The sequence below is a fragment of the Peromyscus leucopus genome, chromosome 1, assembly GCF_004664715.2.
Source record: "Peromyscus leucopus breed LL Stock chromosome 1, UCI_PerLeu_2.1, whole genome shotgun sequence".
NCBI lineage: Eukaryota > Metazoa > Chordata > Mammalia > Rodentia > Cricetidae > Peromyscus > Peromyscus leucopus.
The window spans coordinates 69,460,169-69,480,989 of record NC_051063.1 but is presented as its reverse complement, the minus strand read 5'-3'; the positions used below and the strand labels follow the sequence as shown (position 1 = coordinate 69,480,989).

At 46.7% G+C, this 20,821-nt stretch overlaps 1 protein-coding gene across 2 annotated transcripts in view; it reads left to right on the top strand.

Moving 5' to 3' along the window:
* The window catches only part of Dock1 (dedicator of cytokinesis 1), a 514,664-nt gene that overhangs the window by 422,524 nt on the left and 71,319 nt on the right, over nt 1-20,821 (top strand). For both annotated transcript variants that reach the window (XM_028868987.2, XM_028868996.2), the window contains exons 32-33: nt 1,792-1,850; nt 11,378-11,526. In XM_028868987.2, the coding sequence (XP_028724820.1) occupies nt 1,792-1,850; nt 11,378-11,526 (208 nt within the window). The remainder of the gene's footprint in view (nt 1-1,791; nt 1,851-11,377; nt 11,527-20,821) is intronic.

Genomic DNA, 20,821 nt, shown 5'->3' with positions numbered 1-20,821 from the left:
TTCCTCTCCCCCTGATAAATGCCAGATGATGCCAACTGCATCTTGCCCGGGCCCAGGTGGCAGTGGCTGCTGAGAAACCTCAAAAGGATGGACAACTTACTTGAGCAATTGGAAGGGAGAGTCAAGCGTGGAACCGTATCTCCCTGTCACCCAGGACCCCAGACCCACAGGCTTTGCTGGTGGTGGTCTTACTGGCTGGCTCAGGCTTCCCATTGCTGTGGGAGTGACTCTTCTTGACCATGAGTCCACTGCTGGCTGAGAACCCCTGATTTACTGAGAACACCTGTCAGCGCTCACTGGCTTGCTGGGCTGGGTCTGTAGATCCCAGCTTAGCCTGAGAGGAAGTAGCTGACCTCCCAACTCTGTTGTTCCACCTACACCTGGATGTCCTACACTCCATGGCTGATAAACATCACACATATACGTATTAGTTATCATACAAAGTAATGGGTTTGTGACTACACACACACACACACACACACACACACACACACACACACAATCATTACAGTTTGTTCTTATATACCCACAATGCTTTTCCCCAAGACCCCTCCTTTGATTTCCTTCCTACCCCTAATCCAGTCCCCTTTCTATTTTTTTTACCTTATATATACCATTACCGACTCTTATTTTTCCCTCCCTTTAAATCTCATCACCTCTCATAACCTGCTTTCTATTTTCTTTATAGATGTATATAATATGGAGAAGAGTATGTACATACTGGCACGTGTGTGTGTGTGTGTGTGTGTGTGTGTGTGTGTGTGTGTGTATGTATATATATATGGAAAGGAACATTGTATAACATATACATACAGATGCCTATGTTTGTATATATGCCAGATCCTTCAAAAAGAAAGCATGTGTACATGGTTTGGATTACATTCTTTCTCCACTGCTGAGATGAACATGCCACTGTAACCCTTCTGCTGTGAGTGACAGGCAGGTGCTTAGGGCACCAGAGACTTTAATAAGGAGGCAGCCAGCTGGGAGTTGTTGATTTAGCAGCCAGGATGCTTGCCTGAAGAGCCAGGACACCATCATCTGTGATCAGCTTTCCTTGGCGCCTCAGCCGGCACAAGGACGGACGAAAGAAGGGAGCGAGCTTGACGATGCAGCTGCTCGGTTGCAATGCTGTATGATAATTTTGCAAATTATTATTTTTAATATAATCAGCTTTTTCCTTAGGCACTAAAAGAAAAAGTTAAATTGCTCACAAACTAATAAAGGTTTATCTTCTGAAGCATCAAATTCTGTTTACTCATGAAATGCACACCTCCTCTCTTTGCCCACCGGGAGGAAAATTAGCATTTATTTTCCCAGATAAACAAAAACCAGTGGAATGTTTGTTGACATATTTGGGTGTTAAGATCTTGCTTACATTTGAAGGGATATAGAAGAATGGGGAAAATTTGGAAGCAGCCTTCCCCAACTCCAGGATTTTGTTTTCCTGTTGGGAGGCTGCTGCCTCTGTAGATAGGATGCTCAGGGGTGCCTGGATGTGCTCACAGCAGCATGCATGGAAAAACAAACTCCCTCAGGCCCAGGAGCCATGTGACTGAAGAACACAAGATGCTTTGGCTGTTCTTCACAGCTTGTCTGTGCTCTCTCAGGAATGCACTGTCATCTGGGACGAGCCTGATTCCCACCTGGAGCTCTCCTTGAAATCCTGCTGCTGGCAGATGTAGCTGGAATTCTGACACGTCCTTCATCTGAGTACGTGATGGAAGCGTGGAGTTTGCTTTCTGATGGCTCTGTAGAATGACGTGCCTTCCTTCCTTCCCTGGTTTCTAGGTATGGAGACATGAGGAGGCAGATTGGCTTCGAGATAAGGGACATGTGGTACAACCTGGGTGAGTAGCTGGGCATCATCTTGGGGACGAAGTGGGCACCTTGACTTCCCTTGTGACATTGGCCCCATTTTTCAATGTTGATACTGTGTGTGTGTGTGTGTGTGTGTGTGTGTAAACCATAGTTCAGCCTTGCTTCGTTAGGACTGTCTACCTGATTTTAGAGTAGGATCTCTCATCCACTTATAACTGGCCAAGTTAACTAGGTGCCTGCTTGCCAGGCCCCAGGGACCCAGTTGTCTCCACCTCCCCGGCACTGGGGTCACAGGCATGGGCCGCCTTGCCCAGATTTGGTTTACATGGTTCTGGGTTTGAACTCAGGTCCTCCTCATGATTGCATGGCAGGGACTTTACAAACCAAGCCACCTTCCCAGCCCCTTTGGGATACCTCAAAGGCCTTAATTCCTTCTCTTCCTGGGATAGCAATCACTCTTCCTTGCTTAGTTCCATTTTCAGTAAGGAAAACAGATTAAAGAGAGTGAAAAATGTATCCCTGTGGCAAATAAGGAAATCAAGAAAGCACACTCTGGTATCAGGTAGACACATAGCTTGGAGTGCTATTGCTTCTAAGTACTGCTCTGCTTACGGTTATGTTTACTGTAAGTCATTTACCAGACCGTGACCTTTGTGTTCAGTTGTGCAGAATCTACCTTCTAAAAGGTTTATTCACATGCTCAAACTCTGCATTTGCTTACCCTGCCACCAGGTGGTGGTAGCATGGTGTGCTGATGTGATCAAAGCAGTGAGAGATCTGTTTAATGATAATATAAACCGAAGATAACTTTATCCAGGAATTAACTCATTAACACTATGTTCCCAGGGCATTTCATCACTCAGAATAAGGAATTCTCTATTGCACTCTTAACCAAGGGCCAGTAAGATGACTCTGGGGCTAAAGGAACTTCCCAACAGGCCTGATGACCTGAATTTGATCCTAAGACTCATGTGGTTAAAGAGAGAACCAAGCACTGCAAGTTTTCCTCTGTCTATACTAGGATGCATTTGCACACAAATGTGCATGCATGCGCGCGCGCGCGCGCGCACACACACACACACACACACACAGAGCGGAATAAATGGGGGCTGGAGAGATGGCTCAATGGTTAAGAACATTGGCTAATCTTTCAAAGGACCTGCTTTTGATTCCCAACACCCACATGATCAACTATCTGTAACTCCAATCCTAGGGATCCAACACCCTCCTTCCTTCTCAGGTACTGCATGCATGTGGTATGCAGATACACATGCAGGCAGAATACCCACATACATAAAAACAAAACATTAAAGATACGTAAAGGTGATAAAATTATTTTTTAAAACCTATAGGACATGGTTTTCTCATAGATAAGTTTCTTAAAGATTAGTGACAGAGAAGAACTTGACTTCTGTCTTCAATGTTCCTACTGGGAGCCTGGTCTTGATACTAGGTCCTTATTGCCATCTGCCTTCGACACTCACTCATCAAAGTGTCCCAGACGTTGCTGGGGTTGCCCAGGTACCTGAGATCATCAGGATCAGCATAATACCTGGAAAGTGTGGCTGGAAAGACAAAAGTGAAGCATGGCTTTTGATGGAAGTGTGGTCCTGGACTCCATCACACACCTGGACACGCTGTGACAGGCAGGAGCAGACTTTGCAGGGATGCACCTGTTACTGTGATCAGCAGGATCAAAGTGACCTCTTGGCAACCTGAACAAGATTCTCACTGTCCCTTTGACTCCTCGCCCTTTCAAGCTCCTCAGTGTCGTCAGATTTCCCCAGTGTTCTTTTTCGTTCTGCTTAGATGAAAAAATAGAGCTCTTTCCTTTTCTTCTTTTTGTTGTCATTGTTGAATTTTACCGTGTACCCCAATCTAGACTGCCTCAGCTTCCTGAGAGTTGGGTTTGCCGATGTGTGCCACCACACCTGGCTAGATATTTTGGTTTGGGTTTTGGTTTCTCCAGTGGGTCTTTACCTGGAATAGAAATGTGAAACACCTGGGAAAATGAGACTGTGAGAAACTCTCTAGGCGATAGTACTCTATAGGTGATGCCTATAGCATAAGTGTTTCCCTTGGGGACCCAGCTCAGCTTCTAGGCCTACAGTTGCAGGCTAGACTTTCCCTGGTAGAAGTGCAGAGCTGTCAGGCATCTGTGTCTGCTGGACCCACCCAGTACATGCAGAACCTGAACTATCTCATGTGTATTGGGCATCCGAATTGGAGCAGGCTGGGGCCCTTCAGGGATACTCCCTATAAGACTAACCTGACCACAGCAAGCTGTATTTGAAGGACCTAAGTCCTAGCTCTTGGACATTTCAGCCCGCTGATCTCTGCAACACGGACCCTATCGGAATGATCCTGCCCTTCCTGACTTTCTGCCATCCCTGAAGTGGCATAGGAACCCAAGGATGGAGTGGGTAGTTTGCTAAGTCATACTAAGTTTTCTTTCTGCACTGCCCTGCCCTGCCCTGCCTCTGTGACCTCAGTCTTGTGACTAGATCCTTCTGTGCTTCCCTCATTTAACAGTCTAGTTTATACCTTATGGGGACTGGGCAGGATTTTTTCAGATTTCCAATCCAGAAGCCACATGACCCTGTGACATGTACATAGGATGAGCTCTGTAGTGAGATTTTGAGGCTGTTGGAACAGGCAAGGGGCCATCCATGGGTCATCTTAACCAATTTTCCTCTGTTCCTTCTCGAAATTACATGCTTACAGACATATATGTCACTTGACCTGGAAAGCCTGATGGCCAGACTCACGCCAAGCAGGAAACAATGTGTTAGTCTGTAAGAAGGAGAATAAGGAGAAGCAAAGAAGCCTGCAGATGGATGGCTCACACTGCAGCTCTCTGCCAAAAGACAGGGAGTCCAGGTGCTCTCTAGGCCCACCATCCACAAAGGAGATACATGGGTTCCATTCCGTTTGGCATGCTGCACTGTGCATCTGTCCCTTTGGCTCCTCTGGACATAGGCTTGCATGCACAAGGCCCTGGACTCCGTCTCTAGTACAGCAAAGGAAGAGAAAAGAAAAGAGATCCTGAGGTCAGCCAAGCAGAGGTCTGAGGGATCAGTGTACAATGAGGTGCCCTCTTCTTCCTTGCCAAGCAGTGGCTGCTGTCTTCGGCATCCCCAGCATCCTGCTATGATCCTGCAGTGACAGGGTCACTGGTTGGAACTAAGGAAACTTCAGTGCTGAGCTCTGGCTCCAGGTGGCCAAAGATAATCCTAACCAATGGGTCTTCTTGCTTTTTCAATTTGTGTCTTAACTTTTTTTTAAGAGTTGTGTTTTTGTTTTGTTTTGCTTTTAGCAGTGACCTTAGTATGTTTCTCTGTCTTATATTTTTAACACTGACCCTGATCTTTGTGCTTTTATTTTTAAAGTTTTGTTTTAAAATCTCAATTATATAATAATGGGTTTATTGTTTTATACATATGCATGATTTTTTGAAAATATTCACTCCCCCTACCCTCTCTTTTCCCCTCTCACTTCCACTAATACCCTTCTGCCCCCCCCCCACACTTTTATGCCCATTGTTTATCTTTTATGGGTTACACAATGAGTTTCATTAAGGCTCTTACAGAAGCATGAGTGAGGATGATTTCCAGGAGCATGTGCACCTTGCCGGTAGCTGCATCTCTAAAGATGTCTCTCCCTCCTCTGGCAGCCAAGCTACATGTTCACCTTTAAGTATTGTCGATGACACCTCTGAAGCTCCAGAGGTTGACCTTGACCCCGACTCCATTTCCTTCCATGACATTCTCCATGACAGCCACGAAGGAAGGAAAGATGGGCTTTGGGAAGAGTGAGGTTCTCCACAGAGCCTCCTTGGGGGCCTGCAGTCTCAGCCTTTCCTATTCTGTCTCAGAGTGGTGGACATTATCTGTCATGTTCTAATAAGATGAGCCCGGCAATAGAGACTTTTGATGCACCATGCCAAAAACGAAGCTAACTGAGGAGGAGCAGCCCCCTCCCCACCCCCCCAACGCCCTCCCCCATTGTCACTCACTAGTGTGAACACCTGACTAACACCTGAGTGTTTCAAAGCTTGCTCATCAAAAGCAGACATCAACTTGGGCATGAGAACAAGCAGGAGATCCAAAGGAAGCCATGACCTTGGCCAGTTAAAGAGCAGAGATTTGTAATCTACAAGAAAGGACAACTGCTAGGCAAATAAAAGAGAATTTCATGGGATTTTGTTTGTTTTTGTTTTTGTTTTGACAAATAATAAGTCCTTCGCTCCTCCTGGGATCTTCCCCAAGCAGACTCTAAGAACTGCTCTGTGGGGTGATCATAGCCAGCAAGGACCCTCCCTGCTGCGGCTCTCCAGCGTTCAGACCTGCCTGCCAAAGGCACTATGCAGATCGCCGCTCTCCAAACTCAGAGCAGCCCATCATGATTTCCCAGGATGTGCACAACCTATTTTCCACAGAGTTTCCTGTTTTCTTTCTTTCCAATGGGCTCAGGTTTGGGAATATGTTGGCAGGCACATACAGCCAGTTCTGCCAAGAAAATAAAAATAGAAGTCGAATCAGATGTGTTCCTCACCTTAGAATTAGTCACCTGTCACTCCACCGCAGCACCGGATGCCTTCCCTCTGCCCTTCCAGTGCTGTGTGGAGTCTTTGGAGACGGGTGTCTCACACAGAGGTGCCGCAGCAGCCCTGCTCGGTGGGACAGGGCAACAGGCCTTTTCTTCCCAAAACTCAGCATGTAAAAGAGAAAGTCAAAACCATCCTCTTCCGAAAGAAAAGTAGGGGAAAATGTGTTCATTTACCCAACTCTCCTGTTATTTAGGGGAGCTGATTGAGGCAGCCTGTGGGGCCACCTCATCTCCCTCTTGCCTTGGTTCCACCATCTACTTTTGTTTATTACATCCGGCTCTCAGGAACCAGCACATGCTCCCTGACCCGATCTGGCTAGAACAAAAGTACTCACAGAGAGGCATTGTTTGGGCCTTATTTGGCTTGGGCTATTTTTCATGCAAGGATCCCCTTCACTGGTGTTTTGGGGAATGTGCAAACTGGCTGCTTTTCATTAAACCTGGATACAGCACGATAGACCCTAGCAGAAGGTGCTGGAAGGTTCTGTTCTGTGGTCCTTGTGTGTGCACAGATGTTACTCCTGAACATCAAAGGTGTCAAGGCGAACATCCAGATCCTGGGGAAGGTACAGACTGGGAAATGCCTGGCTTCCAGGGAAAGCCAGGTGTCACTTTCAGAGGAGTTAGCACTACATCCTGTCCCTAGAATAGAAACTCCAGACAGGTCTTAAATGGGTAGAGAATACAACCGGGGGAGCGAAGGTAGACTGTCTGCCTTGCACCATGGTTACTGGAGCCTCAGGTACTTTTCTGTCCCCGTCATAAGACACAATGACCAAAAACAACTTTGAGAAGAAATGGTCTACGTCACCCAAGGGTCCAGAGAGACAGCCCATAATGGCAGAGAAAGCATGGCAGCAGGCTACTGGAAAGGGAAGCTGAGAGATCATATTCCCATCTACATCCAGGAAGCAGAGAAAGCCAACTGGAAGTGGAGCAAGGCTCTACACTCTCAAAGCCCGCCCCCGGTGACGTACTTCCTCCAGCAAGGCTGCACCTCCTAAAGGTTCCATAACCTTCCCCAACAGAGCCACTGACTAGGGACCAAGTGTGCAAATACCTGAGCTACGGGGACTTTGTTCATTCAAACCATCACAATCAGCCTGTTCCTCCTTTCTCTCCAAAGGAAAAGAAAACTGCAGGAATGTCCTTGACTCTCATTGACCCCCATCCAGGTCCATCATCAGACTTCAGCTGGATGTGCACCAGGGGAAACCCAAAATGTGGGTGTCCCAAATAATTAAACAAATAACGAGCATCAGAAAGCCCAGGGACTATGGACTTGTGACAGCTCTGTCCCTACGGGTGTCACTGCTCAGAGGTCTCAGGTTACTGCAGCCTGGTGTGTTTTCCATGCCAAAAGGAAGGGTGATGATCCATGGGGATGAAGCCCTTTTTTTTTTTTTTTTTTTTTTTTTTTTTTGTAGCTTAGTTTTCCAGTGGCTGCCCCTGCCACCACTTGCTCTGCCTTGTATGATCTTCCCAGCTCGGAACAATAAAGGCTGCCAGTGACAGAGAGGGCTTTATGACGCCAGAATTACAGTTGATGAACAACTTGCTGTCACGATCTCCTGTTTTCTGAAGCATTGGCTCTGACATCTTTTAGGCATAATACAAGGAAAATGTCACCTGAGAAATTGAATATAATGGCACTTTCAGGGGACCACTTTGCGGCACTTGCATGCCTTTCAGAAGTGCTAAGCATTAAGGGAAATGGGCAGAATCACACCATTGCAGCTTCAAGACAAGGTACTAACTATTGAACCAAAGTTGGAAATTTGGATTCTAATTAAATTCAGGTTCCTTATCAGAGATTACATTTGTACCTGTGTCCATTCCATAAAAACATCTTCTGGCTTCTGAGAACGGTCTACTTTCTCATGTATGGTTATTTATAATAGACACATTTGCTTAATGACTCTCTTGACAGAAATCTGCGTTCGTTGAGCCATAAAGAAAAGCAAATTCCGTATTGTGTTTCCCAATTGTGTCAAAGTATTAATAAGATTAATTAACTCCAGATCAGCTGGCTGGTGTTAATAAGAAAATGTCACAAATAATTCACTCAGGCGTATCGTTTCTCGTGCACCCTCCTGTTACGCGCCGGAACGAGACAGCGCTAGTTACAGTGCAGTGGCTGGAAGATAAAGGAAGAGTTCTGAAAGAGGAGAGACTGCTGCCGAGGAGTCTCCCCTCAGCAAGCTGGTGTTATTAGTCAGCATTCTCTAAAGGAACAGAACTGATAGAAGGACTCTGCATATACGTGCACGCACGTATATACATTTTAGAGTGGCTTACAGGCTAGGCTGTGTTTGAGTAGTCGCATATGGCTATTTCATGATACAAAGGCCAAGACTCTGCCAGGCAGTGGTGGTGCATGCCTTTAATCGGGAGGCAGAGGCAGGTGGATCTCTGTGAGTTCGAGACCAGCCTGGTCTATAAAGCGAGTTCCAGGAAAGGTGCAAAGCTACACGGAGAAACCCTGTCTTGAAAAATTTAAAAAAACAAAAACAAAGGCCAAGACTCCCATAATTGTTCAGTCCATGAAACTGGATGTCTTAGCAGTCCCAGTCTTGTGCTGGTATCCCAAGGAGGACCTAGGGAGCTGCTGGTCTTCATTCTATGTTGGAATCTCAAAAAAGCAGCTTCTAATACCAGCAGAGGAATGCCTCAGTAACCGAACAGATGAACTTGCCAGCAAGAGCAAGAGCACGCAGGCAGAAAGCAAAAGTTTCCTTCTTCCAGGTCCTCTTATATGGACTGCTACTAGAAGGCATGGCCCAGATTTAGGCTGGGTCTTCCCACTTCAAATAATCTAATCAAGAAACATCCCTCACAGGTGTGCTCAAGTGCTTGAATTGATTCCAGATGTTGTTGATTAGCCACAGAGATTAGCCATCCCAGCCAGCCCTGATTGTGTATAGAAAGCCTCCTGGAAGCCTCACTCTAGCATACCAGTAGGGGTGTGAGCTAGGGCTTGTCACTGCTGCCCCCCCCCACCCCATCTTCCTGGCTCTCAAGCCCCATGTATCTACGCCACTCCCCAGATGTCCTGAATTCAGTGACACACAAGTGAGCCTGGAGCTCACCAAGTGGGTTTGGCTGGCCAGTGAGCCCTAGGAGTCCACCTCCCTCCACCTCCCTCCACCTCCCTCCACCTCCCTCCACCTCCCCGTGCAGGGAATGCATGTGGATTCCACCACTCCTTTGCTTTTCATTATTTTAAGTTCCGAGGATGGAACTCGGGTCACCATGCTTGCAGGGAGGGCCCTTCATCTCCTTAGCCCAACAAAACTGTTCTGTACATTAATGCATCCCTCTCAAGCAGCAGCCTGGGGTAGTGGACCCTACAATTTCTATTGGGTCGTTCATGGAGGTGCCACCTCACCACGCCATCTTGGAGACAGAAGGGACCTAGGAGACCATCTGCACTCTCCCTGTGTCAGCTCCATGCTTGTCAGATGCTGGCGCTCCCAGCCCCTGCCCCCTGCTCAGTCTGCTGAAGAGCAGATGGTGATCATGTCCTTGACTTATGTGCTACAATTGACTTCTTGTGAAACCAGCCTGTCTGGTCAATATATAGGGAGATCTTGTCTCAAAACAAACATACAAACAAGCGCTCTAAAAGAATATGATAGTACCTGCCACTAAACACACTGAACAAGATGTGCCCACAGGTGACAAGTTTTTATTTTGTGTGCCTTGGTCTTTTGCCTGCTTGTATGTCTGTGAGAGTGTGCCAGGTCCCTTGCACCTGAAGGTACAGACAGTTGTGAGCTGCCATGTGGGTGCTGGGAAATGAAGCCTGGTCCTCTGGAAGAGCAACCAGTGCTCTTAATTGCTGAGCCATCTCTCCAGCCCCTGTTAACAAGTTTCTAAGTATTTTTTTTTTCATTATTACTGTATTGTGTGGATGATAAGGGGGAGGGGGTATCCATGCTACAGTACCTGAATGGAGACGAGAGGCTGGCCTGTAGGGTCGGCTCTCTCCTTCTACCTTTATGTGGGTTCTGGGACCATGCTCGGGTCACGAGGCTTGGTGGCAAACACCTTTATCTACTGTGCTATCTTGCTGGCCTGAGACCCATGTAGAGGATAGTGTCTCGTTGCTTGCTCATGATTTCCTCACAATTCAACCTTCTCAACTCCACTTTAAGATGGGAGACTGGACCCTCCCTGCCCTTCTGTAATAGACTTAAAGTGCATGTGTCTTTAAGTCACTTCCCTTGTATCACTAGGAATTCTATCCATATTTTTGTTTTTTGCATGCATATATGGATGTGGCATGCTCATGTGTTCCACAGACGTAGAAACCATAGTTTCGCTTTGAGTGTCATTTCTCCATGCCCTCTACTTTATTTACTGAGGCAGGGTCTCTCACTGAACTCAGAGCTTGCTGTGTCGGCTAGTCCGACTCATCTCATCATCCTGCCCCAGGGATCCAGTCTCTGCCTCTCATGTGCTGGATGAGTGCCGCCATGCCTCTTCCGCTTTTATGTGGGTACTGGGGTTCTGAACCCCAGTCTGCATGCTTACATGGCAAATGCTTTACCTACTGAGCTACCTCCTCAGCCTTCAGTCCACACATGAATGGAAGTGTTCAAACTCCTTACAAGCAAGATTGGGTTCACAACCGTGGAAACTCCCATTCAAAATCACAGGGTCTGGGCTGCTGTGTTCTGTGTTCTTAAATGCTCTTTGAAAATCCACCCCTTTCTTTTTAAAAATAATAGATATCGGCGGTGGCGCACGCCTTTAATCCCAGCACTTGGGAGGCAGGCAGAGGCAGGCGGATCTCTGTGAGTTCGAGGCCAGCCTGGTCTATAAAACGAGTTCCAGGAAAGGCGCAAAGCTATACAGAGAAACCCTGTCTCGAAAAACACAAACAATAACAACAACAACAATAATAATAATAATAATAATAGCTGTCACATTTCTTTATTGAAAGGTCAACATAAGATAAAATTCATCCCGGAAATGGTCGGCCCGATATTGGAAATGACGCTGATTCCTGAGACGGAACTTCGAAAAGCCACCATTCCCATCTTCTTTGACATGATGCAGTGTGAATTCCACTTCACCCGGAGCTTCCAAATGGTAAGGATGTAAGTGTGCAAAGAGTGTGAGGACTGGAGGGACAGATAAAAACAAAACTGGAAGGCACTCACAGATGGTTCTACAGCTAAAGGTGACACACACACACACACACACACACACACACACACACACACACACACACACATACACACACACGGTTCTCCACACCTCAAAGAAAAGGCTGTGACCATCCTTACTGAAGAATCTGTCCTCTTCTGTCTTCCTCTTTGGGGAGGATGGTCCTTGGTTTCTAGCTGTCCCTTACTGGTGTTTATATGGACTTTACATTAAATCCTAAGGCTGGAAAGAGGGCTTAATGGGTTTAGAGCATTTTCTGTGAAAGCATGAAGACCTGAGTTTGAATCCCTAGAATACTTGTTTTTAAAAAAGCTTAGCTCAGCATAGTGACCCATTCTACTGCTGAGGCAGGAGACAGATGGGTCCTAGGAGCTTGCTGGCTGGCCAGCCTAACCAAAAGGTGAGCTTTGGGTACAGTGAGATGTTTAGTCTCAGGGAATAAGGTGGAGACTGAGAACAGGACACTCAACGACCCCCTTTGGCCTCTGCAGGTGGGCTGTGCACTCCTGGCCTCTGCAGGTGGGCTGTGCACTCCTGGCCTCTGCAGGTGGGCTGTGCACTCCTGGCCTCTGCAGGTGGGCTGTGCACTCCTGGCTTCTGCAGGTGGGCTGTGCACTCCTGGCCTCTGCAGGTGGGCTGTGCACTCCTGACCTCTGCAGGTGGGCTGTGCACTCCTGACCTCTGCAGGTGGGCTGTGCACTCCTGACCTCTGCAGGTGGGCTGTGCACTCCTGACCTCTGCAGGTGGGCTGTGCACTCACTCCTGACCTCTGCAGGTGGGCTGTGCACTCCTGGCCTCTGCAGGTGGGCTGTGCACTCCTGACCTCTGCAGGTGGGCTATGCACTCCTGGCCTCTGCAGGTGGGCTGTGCACTCACTCCTGACCTCTGCAGGTGGGCTGTGCACTCCTGGCCTCTGCAGGTGGGCTGTGCACTCCTGGCCTCTGCAGGTGGGCTGTGCACTCCTGGCCTCTGCAGGTGGGCTGTGCACTCTTGACCTCTGCAGGTGGGCTGTGCACTCCTGGCCTCTGCAGGTGGGCTGTGCACTCACTCCTGGCCTCTGCAGGTGGGCTGTGCACTCCTGACCTCTGCAGGTGGACTGTGCACTCACTCCTGACCTCTGCAGGTGGGCTGTGCACTCCTGACCTCTGCAGGTGGGCTGTGCACTCCTGGCCTCTGCAGGTGGGCTGTGCACTCCTGACCTCTGCGGGTGGGCTGTGTACTCCCACACACACATACCCACTCACACACACATATAATATACACAAATATACATTAATATATATGTGGTGTGCATATGTGTGTGTGTGTGTAATTTTTAAATCTGATTTTAATGGAGATATAACACTTCTGGAAACAGATTGACTTTTTTGCCCTAGGCTGCTCAGTTTCTACTATCAATAAATGTACTGTGTACCTGCTCATTCACATAGCTTGAATCATATTGAATGTTTCCCCAGTATACATACTCAGAAATGTAATTTTGGAATCAAAATGCTTTTGTACCATTTGACATTATTGCCAAATTGTTTGATATTATTGCTATAAGCTTTGACCTGCCTCCACTGCTGGCGCCTCTAAAGCCGGGCTCCAGTGTCACTCCAGGCTTGTTGAAAGTACAAATTAGAATCTAAAATACTTCTCCCAGGCATAAGATTCATCTGACTTTTTGAATTTCATATGAACCGAGCACAAAGAAAGACTTGTGAAAACTGCTATTAATTTAAAGATTCGGGTAAAGGGAGAGAAAGTGTTTATATAGATAAATGTCACAAGTCCAGAAAACTAAAATCAAAAGCCATTTATACCATTTCTCGATTTTTAAACATAGTTTTTGGGTCAAAACAAAGGTCAAGGGTAGCTGAAATGAAGATGAATGAGCAGTGAGTTTCTGCATTTCCCTTGCCTCCTCGTGGTCTTTGTGTCTGGTTGCTGTGTTGTGGACGTTTCTAACTACCCTACAGTCGTCTTCTAAGGAGGTGCTTCCCATGCTGATTTCCTCCAGGTTTGCTGGAAAATGGTAGAAGTTAGTGAGAGTCATAGAAGCAGGATCTCCAGTCTGAACACTTTCCTCCTTCGGGGCATTCAGACTCTGCCCTTCGTTTTTGCAGGAAGCTAAACTTCCTGAGTCACACCACAGAGCAGCGACGCTCCCGAACCCACACTCAATTTCTAGAAGCATTTCACCGACTTAAAACACACCTTGCTTGGATGTAGGCAAATAAAAGCAGGGCCATGAGCAAGCAGATCCACAAAAGAGACATATCAGGCTAAGCGTGGTCTCATATGCCAGCATTTGGCAGAAAACTCACTGGCCGTTTTCCATTTGTGTTGAGACACAGGGTTGCACGCAGTGATGGCTCTAAGTGAAGCAGCCCAAAAGACAAAATCCATAAAGTCTGTTGGAACAATCTCGTGATCACAAGCTTTCTCTCCTCACCAGAACAAAACAGGAGATAATCCTGTGTTGGCTCGAAGCTTGAGAGGGTTTTTGCTCATGATCAACTGTCCCTGTTGTTTGGGGTCTTTAGTAGGGCAGCTCACCATAAGGGCCTGGAGGAGTAGTGGTATAAAGCCACACACCCCAGGGCCAGGAAAAGAAAAGAAGTCAAGGAAGAGCTGAGGCCCTGATCTCCCTCAAAGGTGCATCTCATTGGCCTACACATCTCCCACACTAAAGGTTTCCTGGAGACCAAGCGCCCATCACGTGGATTTGGGGGGCACTCTAGAGGTGCCAACTGTAGCAGATCTCTTCTGTGCCAGTCTATTCCTGAGGACTGGGAAAAGATCAGCTGCCTCAGCCTCCCAGGAAGATGCTGTGCCCAAAACCTTCCCCATCACTTATTTTTCGGCTGGTATCCTGGTCATTTGGTTGTCTAGTATAAGTTAGTTGCAGTGGCCTTGGCTTGCCCTCTCTGCCTCCTGATCACATTCATTTGAGAAGACTCACCATTCCTTACCCTTTCTCATCTCCAACCTTCATCCTTCTCTCTATCCCTGCTCCCCCACACCAGGGCCCTCCCTCCAGGACCACAGCACTTATCTGTTGACTTCCTCTATCCTTCTGGCACCTTCTTGCTTTCAGTCTGGCTGAAAGTCTGACAGTCCTTGTCAGCCTGTTCTCTTAAAGCATGGCCCCTGTTCCTTATAGGCAACCTCTGCTGGTACACCCTGACTGGATGCACGCTCAGCCCCCAGTAAACAGCTGGCTCTGCCTGCCTCTCCATCCAGGAGCTGCTGGGCTGGGGATGGTTGGCTGCTGTTTAACTAATTCACCACAAGTGCAATTATCTAACCTGATTAGTCACGTCAGCGAGGGCTTAAATTGCCTCCACTTTTATAGCAGATGCACAAACCTAATGGAGTGAGGGGAAGGCATTAGGGTTTTTTGTTTTTAGGCAGCTTTAGTGCTTTGGTCACAGGACACAGCATCTTCTAAAGATTGTGCTTTCAAAGCAGAGCAGTGGATATGCTGATGTTGGTGAAATCTGCATCATGGCCAGGTTGTATTGTTGACTTGTAATTGGAGTTTGGAGGTGACCTGATGAGTTCAGGGGGCAACCTCCGTTTTGACTCAAGATTAAATTGTATCTACCCATGGCTGGAGCTTTAGAAGCCTGTCCTGCAAATCAGCTTTCCCAGAGTTGCCTGGAGTTGTTGCCCTTGCCTTCCTCAGCCACAGTGCTAGCATTTTATTAGCGTGTTCTTTCCAATGCAGTTCTTGGAAAAGCAGAAAACTTCCTTCAGGATCCCTGTGCCCTTGCCCTGTGCAGCCTCTCCAAGGTCCTTTCTTTGGCTGGGCTCCTAGAGTGGTAGGATGGGGAGGCCTAGAGTTACCCATTCAGGAACTATGATTCCCTGCATCCTGTGACAACCTTTCTAGGGCTGCATTCCTTACCCTGGGTCATTGAGTCATCTTGGTTTCTTCAGTTCTGCAGATTTCACCATGAGCCATCAGCTCTATGAAAGTCTATAGACCTGGGCATATGGCTCAGTGGATAGAGTGCTTACCTGAAGTACACAAAGCCATGGGTTTGATCCCCAGCATTGAATAAACCAGGCATGGTGGTACGTGTTTAATCCCAGCCCTTTAGAGGTGGAGACAGGAGGATCAAAATTTCAAGGTTGTCCTCAGCTGCCTAGCAAGTTTGAAGCTATCCTTGGATACATGAAACCCTGGCTCAAAAAAGGCCAAGAAAAAGCAAAACAACAATAATAACAGGAAGGTCTGTGGACACAGGGTCCTTCATGCTAGTAAAAGCCACCTGTTTATGGCCAAGTTGTGCAGGGACTGGATCCCAATGGGTGAAGCTGTGATCCAACATGGTCTTGGACCAGGCCGAAACAGCCTAGGGTTCTTTCAGAAATTCCTCCTAGCTGTAGGCATGTATATCCTTATGGCCAGTACAGCAGTGGGAGGAAGACATGGTCGGCTAGATGCTCTCTCCCATCCCCAAATTCCCACTCTCACTCTTCCTCCCTGCCCCATACTGTCTTTGGAGCATGTCCTTTTCCTCCTTTTTATGAGTGCTTCAAGTAGCAGAGGCAAGAAGACATGTGGTAGTCTCAGCTTGGGGACACCCATCCACCTAAATCATTCCCTTCTCTTGGTTTCCCTCCAGGAATTCTCTGTCCGCTCTCATTGTAACATGTTACCTCAACTCACCACTGTTTTCATGGTCCTCTGTCTGGTTCCTCTTTCACCCCATCCTATAGCAGCATGGGAGAGGTGGGGAGGCATCCAGATTGTTCTGCCCCATTGGTTACCCACCTTAACACACCCGGCCTTGGTAAAGAGATGATGAACCATCGCTTGGCCTTACACTAACTTTCCTGCAATTTTACTGACAGCCTTCCAGATGCATAAGCCCCAGAGTCTCAGCCTCACACTGCATTTTACTTCCAAAACATAAAAATGGGGGGAAAAAAAACACTACACTTTAAATTCTCTCCTGACATATTTTTAAAGAATTCCATTTGTTACAGCTTTGGAAAATACAGTGCTAACAGCTGAAAAGTGTAAGCAAATAGCCACACAGTCCACATACCATTGATAAAAACTGCAGTGGGAAAGGTAAAATCATATGCTCAGTCATGGGGCTGTTTCATGTCATCTTTGGGAGGCTTGGTAAATTGCCTCACCGCCTCCAGACACCCCCATTTAGTAGTAACAATATAAACATGAGTAATCTTGGTGTTGTCCAAAACTCAGTTCCTGAGTGTCTGTTTGAATAATCTCCTTCTGCTGCCCATGCCGCTAACCGTAAGCAAATAATTGAATAACCCAAGTGGATGTGGGAAACTTCTGCCTCTTAGTTAAAAAGCCAGTACAATTTGTAATCTACTATGAATGTGAATAAAATTGGATGAAAATTTTGTCTTGCTTATTCTCCAATTCATTGGGAGTTTTATTTGTTGGCTTGTTTATTTGTGCTCTTCATTTCTAAAGAATGCATGGTCATATTGCTTTGGAAACTTCTAGAAGAACCATGGCAAGGGGAGTAGATTTGATTTCATTGAATTCATTCCCGAAGGTGGTCTGAGAGATCTTGACAACCAATACCTTTGACTCCAAGACTTCCTATTATATTGAATCCTGTTCCTTAAAGCCTTCCAGCAAAGACATTCTCAACCTCTCATTGTCTCCCTCAACTAAATCAACCTTGACTCTCTCTGCAGCCATTTTCTCTCAGTTCACAGTAATTGTGCTCAGCCAAAAGTCCCTCTCCAGGCTGAGTTGTGAGTGTCTCAGCCAGACAGTGCAGGCAGCCTGGCCTCCTTGCCCCAAGGGTACAGTTTTGGGGTCTCCCAGCTCATGAACCGTTTAGAGAAGCTTCAAGGTCATGGAACTGCCTACTTAATAGACATGGGGAATATGGAGGTTTTTAAATATGGGATGAAATCCTAGAGATTAATTAAGTGTGTAATTAAGTTTACACAGTGGTTAGGGAAGATAAATGCAATCTAAATAAAAAAATATTAGTGTGTCTGAGCACAGGGATTAAAGGCCAAGTGACAGATTGGAGAACCTGTCACTGTCAGGATGTCATCAGGAGAACTGGGAGACAGAGGTTCTTAAGCTATGGCTCGTGTCTGCGGAGGCTTCTTCGGGAACACATTTTCCACCCAGACTCAGTCAACCATCTTTCTGTTTCTTGTACCCTCTGGTAAATCCCATGAGGAGGGTTCCATGGCTCCAGCAGGCTGGCCCAGCTCCATCTGGAGGTAGAGGAGACAATAGAGAAGATTCCTTGGTGTTCTCTGAAATCAGGAAGTGGCCAAGCACCAAGCTCCTACCCTGCAGTATCTTCTGAGCTTGTTTTCATGAGAACAAGGGAAAAGGAGAGCACTTTGGGCAAAGGGTAACATTTACCAGGAAACTCTTGCTATTAGATGCAGCAGGCTACACTCATCAGTTCATGATTTCAACCAGCTTGTGATAAGCTCTGAACCTTTATCTGGATGCTGAATTAGTTGTGTCCAGATCTCTATGATAATCAATCCTGGATAGAATGCAGGTCTGATCATATACACATATAAATATATCATAGCAATAGCAGTAAGACTGGCAAGGCGGTTCAGTGGGTAGAAACACACACACGATTTACCCAAATGAATTATCATAGACTTTAAGATTATCTATGACTGGAATCCCTACTTCGTAGTCTCTGAAATAGTATTCAGTAGCCCTGAGCTGACTTTGGCAGTAAGAATGGGAAGTAATAGCTTTTTTTCTAAGTTAATTGAATTCACAACATCAATGCCACTCTGAGGCTATCAGAGTCCGTTGAAAAGCATCCTTCTAAATGCCTTAAATTGATGATCTCTTACATTTAATGTTCTCAGGCGGATACTGCTATCAGAGACTTGAGATGCTTTATTCCATATTTTAGGTTGGATACCCTGTGGATATTTTTGTAGCAATATTGGTGATTCAAAAAAGAGAAGAAAATATAATGATTCTGCTTATTACATCAGTGAGTGAGCCTCCGCCACCTTTTGGGTAGCACAATAAACACACTCTAATTTTATCCTAGCCACAGAGCCCTGCTGCCTGTTACCACAGTGCAGGCTGACAAGGGACACAATAAACACAACCTTTGTAGAAAAGCAGCCCTGCTCTGTCAGCAAATGGACTGTCTCCAATTTATTGGGATGGGGCTGCTTAATTCTGATTATCATAACAGGTCACAGTACACTAGCATATTGATCCTAGTATGTTCTGTAAATGAAGACTCAGAAATGAGAGGCTAGCTGGTGCGCGGTGAGCCTGGCTGATATGTGACAGGGTTGCCAGTTGTTTGTGCAAATGCTCTACCTTAGGCTGGCATTCTGTAAATCTAGAATCAGCTGTGCTCTGGTGCACTTACCCTTTGGCCACTCTTTTTGGAAAACATTAAATTCCTCAGACCAGTTTGATAAGCAGCATATTTAAGGAGCCAAGACGTCCTCGTTGTCCTTGTGTGTGTGTGACAGCTAAGTTTACACACGGAAGCAGAGAAAGCAGGTTTTTGGAAAGTGGAAGCCACATCCCAATACCTTCTGACTGGGGAGGGGTGAACAATTTTGAATGTGTGTGCTTGCCAGTGTCCTTCCTTTCTGAATTGCCTTTACTTCACTAGTTGTAGTCCTCAAACACGGGTGTTTGAGTGCTGTGTCTGAATTAAGGTATTTGGTTCTCTGTTAGAACTCAGCTATTTGTTGGGAATCCCTCCTGTTTGTCACACTTTTGATCTTTGGCACCCCACTCTGTTTCCCCATGAAAGACAGGACTGCCTTAAAATGCCATCTCAGGGCTAATTGCAAGAGAGCTCCCTTGTGTTAGAGTCCAAAGTGAATGGCTGCTTGAAGGAATCCATTGTACAGACCAGAGTCATTGCAGGCGAGTAGCAGAAGATGGTCATTTTGCAGTGAAAGTCTTTTTCTTAAGGCTCCATGTTGAAAAAAGGAAAATAAGCCAAGTCAATCTCTTCCTTCAATGGAACCATCTCTGTTTCTAAAGAAGCCTTGAAATTCTTAAGCCTGACAATCAAAAAGTGGTATTTATCTGGGAGGAGAGTGTGAGAAGATCAGAAAGAATGAGGCGCTGAGAAAGGCCAAGGTGGCTGGGAGGCTGCCAAGTCCTTAGTGCTAAGCAAGAAGCAGCCCCATCTTAGGTTTGTGCAGCAGGATGAAAGTGAGGCTCTGGGTGCTGAGGCATCCTGATGAAGATGGGAGAGTGTTGTGGAATAGAATATTTGCTTAACATTGTCAAAATGTGTTGCATTAGTTTATACCGCATTTGTTTAACTATGTAAAGATATGTTGCTGTTTTACTTTGCCTACCTAAGGCACATGATTGATCTAATAAAAAGCTGAACAGCCAATAGCTAGGCAGAGGGGGGATAGGCAGGGCTGTTGGGAGAGAGAGAAAAGGAGAACCAGCCAGCCAGCCAGGGGCCAGACAGACAGGCAGGGAGGAAGCAGGAAGGCAGGATAGACAGTACGTACATGAGGTTAAACAAGCCTCAGGGCAGCACATAGATGAATAGAAATGGGTTAATTTAAGTTGCAGGGGGGGAAAAGCTAGCCAGAAACAAGCCTAAGCTAAGGCTGAGCATTCATATTAATAGTAAGTCTTTGTGTCTTGATTTGGGGGCTGGTGGTCTAAGAAAGCCTGCTACAGGAGAGTCTATACCGCCTTGCAGGCTCTTCCCTGGGCCTTGCTTTCTGCTTCTCCAGAGCCCACCATTAGCTGCCGCTGCTGCAGTAGCACATCACATGCCCCATGTCAGTGTCTCATGTCTACTGCTGTGGCTACGCCATGTCACCACTTGGTTGGACAAGGCCCAGAGAGCCAATTGTTTCAGTACCAACCAGCCCGCTCTTTGCTGACATACTAAGCTCTCCTGAGCTCCATCTGTGTTAAGCCTCAACTCCCTGCATCCCTAGGAATGTAGCTCATTGGTAAAAGGGGCTTGCCTGATATAAAGGAAACTCTGGTTCCATCCTCAGCACCCCATAAAATCTGGTATATTGGCACGTATCTATAATCCCAACACTTGGGAGGTGGGGGCAGGAGGACCCAAAGTTCATCCTTGGTTACATACTGACTTTGAAGCCAGCCTGAACTACACGAGATCCTATTTCCAAACACCTGACAGAACACCAAACAAGTGTTTTATGTGGGAGGGGCAACATAGTCACTTCATGAGGACAACTGTCTCAGGCTCGTCTCAAA